The sequence below is a fragment of the Salmo salar genome, chromosome 11 (genome assembly GCF_965601325.2).
Source record: "Salmo salar chromosome 11, fSalSal1, whole genome shotgun sequence".
Taxonomy (NCBI): Eukaryota; Metazoa; Chordata; class Actinopteri; order Salmoniformes; family Salmonidae; genus Salmo; species Salmo salar.
This window is the reverse complement of record NC_138301.1, coordinates 110,754,450-110,764,047: the sequence shown is the minus strand read 5'-3', so window position 1 is coordinate 110,764,047 and position 9,598 is coordinate 110,754,450. Positions and strand designations below refer to the sequence as shown.

At 43.8% G+C, this 9,598-nt stretch overlaps 1 protein-coding gene across 4 annotated transcripts; it reads right to left on the bottom strand.

Moving 5' to 3' along the window:
* Positions 1-2,115: 2,115 nt before the first annotated feature.
* Positions 2,116-9,550, bottom strand: LOC106563676 (NHS-like protein 2). Of its 4 annotated transcripts, XM_014129462.3 has the most exons (6): positions 9,423-9,535; positions 8,199-8,273; positions 7,533-7,694; positions 3,345-5,720; positions 3,004-3,145; positions 2,116-2,711 (listed from the first exon to the last, which is right to left on the bottom strand). In XM_014129462.3, exons 4-6 carry the CDS (start codon positions 5,608-5,610, stop codon positions 2,480-2,482), a joined length of 2,640 nt encoding a protein of 879 aa, XP_013984937.2. In that variant the 5' UTR covers positions 5,611-5,720; positions 7,533-7,694; positions 8,199-8,273; positions 9,423-9,535; the 3' UTR covers positions 2,116-2,479. The 4 variants fall into 4 exon arrangements, with proteins under 4 accessions (XP_013984937.2, XP_013984941.2, XP_013984939.2 ...); XM_014129466.3 differs by lacking the exon at positions 8,199-8,273 and having other exon boundaries at positions 9,423-9,544; XM_014129464.3 differs by lacking the exon at positions 7,533-7,694.
* Between the last annotated feature and the right edge of the window lie 48 nt (positions 9,551-9,598).

Genomic DNA, 9,598 nt, shown 5'->3' with positions numbered 1-9,598 from the left:
GCCATTTTGAGCCTGAAATCGAACCCACAAATGTTGATGCTCCAGATACTCAACTAGTCTAAAGAAGGCCAGTTTTATTGCTTCTTTAATAATCAGAATAACAGTTTTCAGCTGTGCTAACATAATTGCAAAAGGGTTTTCTAATTATCAATTTGCCTTTAAAATTATAAACTTGGATTAGCTAACACAACGTGCCATTTACTTCGCTACTGTGGCCTATTTATTGCCTTACCTCCTCACGCCATTTGCACACACTGTATATAGACTTTTGTCTATTGTGTTATTGACTGTACATTTGTTTATTCCATGTGTAACTCTGTGTTGTTGTTTGTGTCGCACTGCTTTGCTTTATCTTGGCCAGGTCGCAGATGTAAATGAGAACTTGTTCTCAACTGGCCTACCTGGTGAAATAAATAAATAAAAGTGAAATAAAAAAATCAAAAAATTGGAACACAGGAGTGATGGTTGCTGATAATGGGCCTCTGTACGCCTATGTAGATATTCCATAAAAATCTGCCGTTTCCAGTTTCCAATCTGCCGTTTCTAGTCATTTACAACATTAACAATGTCTACACTGTATTTCTGATCAATTTGATGTTATTTTAATGGACATAAAATGTGCTTTTCTTTCAAAAACAAGGACATTTCTAAGTGACCCCAAACTTTTGAACGGTAGTGTATGTGTGTGTGTACAGTATATGTGTGTGTGTATATGTGTGTGTGTATAGGTGTGCGCATACGTGTGTGTGTATATACGCGTGTGTATATATGTGTGTGTATATGTGTGTGTGCATAGGTGTGTGTGTGTGTGTGTGTGTGTGTGTGTGTGTGTACGTATGTGTGTATATACGCGTGTATATATGTGTGTGTGTGTGTGTGTATATGTGTGTGTATATATGTGCGTGTATATGTGTGTGTGTGTAAATGTGTGTTTATATGTGTGTGTAGATGAGTGTGTATATATGTGTATATGTGTGTGTATATGTGTGTGTATATGTGTGTGTGTGTATATATGTGTATGTGTGTGTATATATATATATGTGTCTGTGTGTGTGTATATGTGTGTGTATGTATGTGAATATGTGTGTGTATATATGTGTATATGTGTGTGTATATGTGTGTGTGTATGTGTGAAGACAAAATTCCCATCTCGAATGGACTAATAAAGTATATCTTACCTTATCGTATATAGTTACTACCACTACCTTCACTAATACTACTACTGCTAATACTACTAATACTACTACTGCTATTAATACTACTACTACTACTGCTATTACTACTGATACTACGATTACTACTACTACTACTATTACTAATGCTACTACTGTTGCTACTGCTACTACTACTACTGCTAATACTACTACTAATAGTAATACTATTACTTTCCCAATACATTTAAATATCATTCATTGATTTTTAAGATAAACGCATTTGAACATTAATTCCATAAAGAAAGTAGCCCTTCTATCCCACAATATAATGATAGCAGCTAGCCGATATTGTTATACAAACTTGCATTTGGCAGGTGCATCATCATCCTTACCATTTTAGTACAACACTAAGGTCTCTTAAATCCAGTGATGTTCCCCCTATGAGACATTCCGTAACACTGAACTGGAAAACCACGTTGAAAGTGAAATTCAGAGTGGACCTTAGTAGTGAGAGTGAAGTAGTGAACACTAGTAATCCACTCAGGCATAGTATCAGAAGGAGTGATGCATTACAGACCTAGGGCAGATGACCTGTGGATTATAATAAATCCCTTCTATCCATCTCCAACACTCTCAGTGACACCCCTATTGCTCAGAGTCCCCATGTTTGGCTTAAATGTTTAACGACCCCCCCCCCCCACTTAAGTGTATAAGAACTGATCTTTCACAAACCTGGGACAGTAAGTAAGGTACCAATTTTGAATGCAATGTAGTTGTGATAGGGAATTGTTTCAGGGGAAAACATTGTTTTTTGAACATACATGACACTGGAGGAACTTGCATAAGACGAACAACCAGTCAATAAAACAGCAATCATGCTTCCCCGTTACTTTGTCAGAGTGAATAAGGTTTGGGCAGCAGTGGGTTAGAGCAGACGCATACTAATGATCTGTCACAGAGACACAAGCAGCTCTGTTTAATTTCTGAGCAATACATGACCAAAAGCACAAATGTTGGCAGCTCAAAAACAAATGTTGTACGCATCACAAGTCAAGGCAAGAAAGATGTATTGACATGATAGATTGTCTCAGCTCATAAGCAAAACACAGCTGGCCAACACTGTCATATTTCCAGTTAGACATGACCTCTATACACTGTATTGCCGTCACAGAAACAAGTTGTCGGTGTACTCTAGCACGTAAAGCAATATAAACAGTAGCCTTTTCCTTCTGTCCCTGATTGTCCACAATACTCGCATGCTCCATATTGAGTGAAAAGTGTTTGTTACACATTGAGAAACATAAACATTGGAGTTGTTTGATGCTCTACGGTTGGCCGGGCAATGGTTTAGTATTCTTCAGTAGTTCAGAGGCTGACAGTCTCTCCCCAGAGCTGGGTTTATTGCTCCTCCTCCTCTGCAGAAAAGCCATGAAGTTGTCATTTTTGGAGCTTGACTTCTGGACAACCCTCTGGGTGCCTTTAATGGGGGATCCATAACCCTGCCTGCTCCCCGTGCTGTCAGCTGTTTCTTTACGACCCAGGAGTTTCTTCTTTGACCTTTAAAAAAACAGTCCAGAAAGTAGACCAATATAATACACTTGTTATAATACACTTGTTATGAAGAAAAAACCTTTGAGAAACAACTAAAAGATGAAATAATTCTGACAGTATACTTTTTTGGAACGTGTGTTAATGCTTGTTTATTTGTTGGATGGAATTATTTAACCAATTTAGTGTGCATGAAAGTGGACAGGGCCCGTCTCTTTATATGTAGTTTACCTATGTAGCACTGGTAGTTGTTTTGTGTGTTGCTTACTATTCTATTTTGTGGGAAAGTAAGTCCCATTACCTGTGTATGATGGTGAATAGGTCCTCAGTAGTTGGCTGTGAGGAGTTGTGGTCTAACTCTTCCTCCTCCTGCTCCCCGAAGCACAGTGTTCTCATCTGGGGCATTGCCCTCCTCTCTTCACTGTTTTCATCTAGGAAAAATCCTGTTGGAAAAATATATAACACTATAATTTCCATTTGGGATGAAAATACTTTAGTTCAAGAGCTAACTCGCGCCATCTACATATTATGCGTACATATTGATTCAATAATAACAACATACAGTAAAGAATGTTACAGATGTTACAGACGATAGTGTTCAAAACAGTGTGAGTGAGTTCTTCATATAAAATTGAAGAATACCATCTCTTATCCTGTTATGGTTGCAATCTTGTCCAGTAAAGTCTCTGTCTCTGTAAACACTGGCAGGAAACTGATAACCACTGGCAGGAGCCTGATAACCAGTGGTAGGAGGCTGGTATGCACTGGCAGGAGCCTGGTAAGCAGTGGTAGGAGGCTGGTATGCACTGGCAGTAACCTGGTAACCAGTGGTAGGAGGCTGGTATGCACTGGCAGGAGCCTGGTAACCAGTGGTAGGAGGCTGGTATGCACTGGCAGTAACCTGGTAACCAGTGGTAGGAGGCTGGTATGCACTGGCAGGAGCCTGGTAACCAGTGGTAGGAGGCTGGTATGCACTGGCAGGAGCCTGGTAACCAGTGGTAGGAGGCTGGTATGCACTGGCAGGAGCCTGGTAAGCACCACTGAGCCCAGACCAGACATGGCTCCTGGTGCTCTCCTGTCCCAGTGAGCTGATGGAGGGCATGAAGAGGACATCAGGTTTCTTTGCGACTGGAGGGGGAACCAACTTCTTCTTCCTATCTAGTTCAGCTTGAAGAGATGTGGTGCTGGTGGGAGAGGTCCTTCTCACGTTCCTGGTCTCTGAATGGCAGGAGGCGGGTGGTGGGTGTGAGTCAGTCACATCATACTGTTGCCTGTGTACAGCTTGCTGCCTCTCAACCATAACCCCATCACTGACAACACGAGGAGGAGGCTGGTGCGACCTCTTAGGCTTCGCTCTTCTTTCCACCATAAACATGTCCCCTTGGCTCTCTCTTGGTGAGGCTGTAAGGGTCTCTGAGAACTGTGTAGAGCCTGAGGAGGACTTTGCCATATGTATCGGTGGCCATTTGTGTGCAGGTGGCTTAGTAGCAACAAGTGGTTTAGCTTTAGGACTGTGGTGGACCAGTGGGCAGCTCACCAGCTCCTGTTCCAGCTCCTCTTCCCTGATGACTTCAGGTGAGCCCTCCAGGCCTTTGTCAGAATCTGAGCTGCTGACGGAACGTAAACGCACATTGCTGAGATCCTCCTGGGTCACCACAGGCATCACCATCATGCTGGAGCTCAGCCTCTGTCTGGGTTTGGTAGTGCTAGAGGACTCGGAGTGACGCCGCGTGGCTTTAGATTTGACCGACGTCGGGTCTGGGAGAGGGACAATCCCTGGCAACTCCAGGGACAGCCGCAGCCTGCTGTTGCTGGCTCTGGGGGAGGTGGGTGAGGTGGAGGACTTGGGGCGCATCCTGCAGCCCAGGGGGGAAGGTCCAGTGATGACAGACGTGAGGATAGGAGTGGGGGAAGTCTCACACTGAGAGCTGGACTGGCCATTGGAGGGGGAGACTGGGGCAGGTGGTTGTAAGGGGGACTGTTTACAAGTTAGAGATGGAGGGTGTCGCAAGGGTGGAGAGGGTCTGACCGATTCTGACCAGCTGGGGGCTTTTTTGTGCTCATTTCCAGTAATACCCATAGCAGGACCTGAGCTTGACATGGAAGAGCAGGGGTCAGTAGATCTTACTTCACGTAGCTGCCCATTGTTGGTGACTGGTGGCCCAACCAGAGCCTGTACAGGCTGAGCAGGGGACTGCTCCAGGCCCAGCTCCTCCTCTGTCCTGGGTGTGGAGATGAGGATGAGGTCAGGCAAGAAGGAGTCTTGGGTAGCTTTGTCTCTGTCCATGTAGAGGCTCTTGGTCCTGTTGTCTCTGAGCTGGTGGGCGGAGTCTCTCCTCAGGGACACGCTACGGGTTGGCGGCGCCGGCCTCCTCTTCGTCTTCCTCAGGATGATGCTGTGGGACCGCGACCGTGGACCACCGTGATCAGGGGAGACGTCTGGGCTCAACGGGGAGCTGTCGCCTCTACTAATGTCCTCTGAGCTGTTGTCAGGGCATAGGTGGACGTAGCTGTCACATCTGCTTCTGGAAGTAATTGAGTTTGAGGCAGTGGTTGCAGAGAAGGAGCGTCCGCGAAACTCAGGGTTGTGTACTGGCAGGACTGTCTCCTCATTTTGAATGGGATTGACTATATAACACTCCCTTTCACCCCTTCTACTGGCAGTGTTAGCCATGGCAGACAATCCAGTGGAGGCATAGGGGCCAACCTGCTGGAACTGGGAGGTCACAGAGGCTTCTGGGGGGTGGCATATCTTGGCAGCATGCTGGCATGGGGACTTCACCACGTCAGGACAAGGGGACATCATGATGTTTGGATGGTATGATGTGTTGTCCCAGTTGGGGGAGAAGGTGGACCCTTTGGGCCCCTTCCAGGCCTGACTGGTACACATCAGGGCCCTGTTCTCCATGACATCAGAGACAGGCCTGAGACATCAGGTAGATCACAGGCTGTTTGGCTGAGCAGAGATGAGTCCTCTTTAGAGAACAGAGTTTCACAATTCCTTCATCTGGATGTTACCTAAGGGACGAGAAGATCGAAGAAACAAGTTGTGTGAGTGACAGCACAGTGGGGTGTTCATCTTGGTTTCAGAAATAAAACAATATATGCTATTCTGTCTTTTATTCATTTCCCTTTTTAATATAACCATAGTCCTTTGAGTATGAGGATACTGTATATAAGGAGAAAAGGAGCGTGTGAGTGGGAGAGGGTGAGAGAGATGTGGCTGGAGAGAAGGAAGGAAGTCAGAAAATATCTCTGCCTATCTCTTGGTCTTGTGCTTGATAAATGAAGAGTGGGTGTTTACCATGGCAACTGCTACCTGGTCATCTATAGTCAGATCACAAAAACAATCATTTGAACCCCAGATTAGATCTATACTGCATGATGCCTGGTTCGACACCATCTACACTGGATGGGATGAGCAAACTATTGAAGAATAACTGACAGATTGGAAAAGCTATTCCAGTAATCATACCTAAAAAAATTCATGGCTGTTAATAAAATGGAAAGATTGTGTGTTTGTGAAAAAAAATTAACATTTTGACTGTGTTAGATTGACAAAAAAATTGTTAATTAAGAGGACCATGCAGTCATGTATTGAACAGGAATAAAGATATGATAAATGCAAAATGTTTGTTTCAGGGATAGTATGATGAATGATCTACACATCCAATGATGGAAGACTTGCTTAAGTCTCAGCACAGTCAGAGTGTGAATTAAATTAGCCAAGGAAGACGGTCAATGCTGTTTCTTGGGAAAATGCTCCTCTGTCGTTGTTGGAGAGGGCATGTACTATTGGGATAATTAGTGGGGTACAGACTGTTGCATACAGCTGATCATGAAATCCTCCCTCTTTCATCGCTGGACTAAACCTGTAGCTGTTATGAAGTTCATCTATTCTTTTCATCTTCCTTTCCGCTCTATCGCCTGCTTTCTCTCTGGACAACTCTCTGAGCAATGTCTTCTGCCTTAAAGAGGAAGATCTCTAACTCTTTCTTTCCTCTAAATGGTGTGTTGGTTATAATGTCGTCAAAGACTGTGTTTTAGCATGGGTCAAGTAGGGCATTTAGATCTGCTGCACCCTCCACTACTGACAGTCACAGGAGAGTTCTCTCTGCATTCATCGGCATAACAAACACCATAGCCTTTGGGAATGGTTCCCTGAATGAACATATGATCACTCCTATTCCCTTTCCTTTAACAAAACAGATTTTATATACTTACACACACACAAAGACCACACACACATACAAATACCACACACATACATACCCACACACACATGCAAAAAGACCACACACACACACACACACTTGCATGCACACATGTATACACACGCTTGCACGCACCCACATATGCATGCAGGCACACACCCTCTCACAACGCACAAACACAGACACACACACAGACAATAACAACAATGCTTAAAAATAGAGGGCTTTCTGACATAGTCATGTCCATGGTCTACCTTGTCAGATAGATGGCTAGAATGAGACAGATAGAAAGAGAGAGAGAGAGACAGATATATATATATATATATATAGAGAGAGAGAGAGAGATAGACAGAGATAGAACGCCAGAGAGACGTGTAAACACCGTAGAGCGACAGAGACCCTCGACTTCCTTGAATAAATAGATGCTAATTGGAACAATAAAAATGCAAATCTTTCACATAAACCACACAACACTGTTTGCATGTCTACATACATGAAGTCAAAATGAGTACATGACAGAATGAAGAGACATCAATGTCATCTCAACCTTCCTGTAAAACAGAGCCTGATGAATGTGTCCATAAATCCCTCCAAAGCCCTGTGTCCCCCCTCCTACCTCACAGCTGGCTCAGGAGATAGAGCTGTGGCTTCCAATGCAGCACTCCTACATCTACGCTACAGCCTGCTCCTACAGCCTGCTCCTACAGCCCAATACATTCACATGCTGTTGCCATGACAATTGGAAGTGGGCTGCTACTTGCTCTGAGTTCGTTGGATGCTGAGAGAGGGAGGGAGAGAGGGGGGAGAGAGAGGAGGGAGAGGGGGAGAGATAGGAGGGAGAGGGGAGAGAGAGAGAAAGGGGAGAGGGGAGAGAGAGAGAAAGGGGAGGGAGAGAGAGAGAGAGCGAGAGAGGGAGAAGTAAAAAGACAGAGAGAGGAGAACAGAGGATGGACATCAAAATAGTTTTTTGATGGTGTGTGGAGCATATTTGCCTCTAAGGGACAAGGAGGGTATTGAATAGTTTCAGAGGCTGGAACATCAAAATAGTTCCATTGCCTCAACAGCTGCATCATGACAAGAGCTGACTTGATATTCCTGGCATGCCTTAGATGGTTTCCATTGAGGAGCATAGATACTGTATATCCAGTTCTACTTTACAACCAAGTCATTCACAGCTGTTTTGCTACATTGACTTTTCCACATGGACGTGTTCAACTTCATCAACTTTTATGTAAATAAAAGCATGAAGGCTTGAGACACTGAGTAAATGTCTTACAATCACCTCAATGTTGTTCATCTCAATGGGTGTGTTCACAAGATCATGCCAGCTGCTCGCTCAGGAACATCCCTTTAGAGGCTTCAGAAAGATATATCATGTCTATGTTATTTCCAGGATTTTTAACTATCAAAAAGCATCAAGCCATACAGTCTAAACAAAATGACTAATGCACGGTGTAGCAGATGTTGACAGTAACAACTGAGACGAAAGATGACAGAGCTGAGAAAGAGATATTGAGACAGAGCTATTGACCAATGTTTCACAGCTTCTGGGAAACATCGTTGGCACATGATGGGGATAGAAACAAAAAAGAATTGCAACTCCACCTCCAGATGTGCAAGATTGCTTATCATCACGCACAGCAAATCACCGTGCAGCACCAGTTCATGACTACCTCCCACTCCTCCTCCACCTCTAAAGGGGTCTCCACCCTCTCCATTATCCTTGGCACCTTTGCATTGTGCTGGATCCCCTTCGCCATGTACTCTCTGGTGGAGGACATCAGATACCCCCCATCCCTTTATGTAACCTGAGTTTTTCTGCTAACTGCAACAGTTCAAAACGTATGTTGCCATAGACAGACTGCTGTGTGGTCACATCTGAATAGAGCATTGTTACATGTAGGCCTTCATCACCTTGGTGGGACTACTGGTCTGTATGACTTATGCAGGTGAATTAAATACAACAGACAGTACTTGAACTGTACCAAGACGGCTTTGCTGTGCCAATTGTTTCAGAGTCAATGTGAACCCTTCAGAATAAAAGCCTGTGGTTTATCCAAGCATGCTTGGCTTCTTTCCCCAGAGTAAACTCAGAGGATGCATGCTAATTGAAATTCTTTCTAATACCATGCAGACATGACCTAATACATTTGATCTTTATATTTATTGATTTACTGCATTACTTAACGAAAAGTAAAGGTAGCAAAGGAATCATTGTACTTTTGAAACTGCTAGTTACTTAACTTGTTACATGTCATCTTCATGCCACATTAGTGGCCCTTAGTCGATCGATCGTAAAGAGCTCAAAACTGAGTTTATTCATTGGTCATTAATTCACCATTCCATACTAATGTTATCCACAGAACCTTTTAAACCTGATAGCCCAAGACCTACATATACAAATCAAATCACATACCTCTTTACCTGCAAGGAAGGAGGTCATGAATTGTACAATTTACCGGATTCATAATAATAATAATAATAATTTGGGAATTGTCCAATTTACCTGATAAAAACCAGCCTCCTCCAAGCTGCTCAATGAGATGGTGAGTTGTCTCTCTAACCCTCACTCTTGTCACCCACGTCCCAATTTGACCCAATGTTCCTCAAATGTAACTTCTAAACCAGACCCTCCCTTTTAACAAAGGAAGTGGCTGTGTACCAGGCATTGTGACAGGAAAC

Bases quoted from the DNA above. Each gene is read 5' to 3' on its own strand.
- LOC106563676 (XM_014129465.3), bottom strand. From the start codon at position 5,610: ATGGAGAACAGGGCCCTGATGTGTACCAGTCAGGCCTGGAAGGGGCCC. The intron at 3,146-3,344 runs GTATTCTTCAAT...TTTTTCCAACAG, and splicing joins CCATAACAGGATAAGAGATG to GATTTTTCCTAGATGAAAAC. The intron at 2,712-3,003 runs GTAATGGGACTT...GTTTTTTTAAAG, and splicing joins CTATTCACCATCATACACAG to GTCAAAGAAGAAACTCCTGG.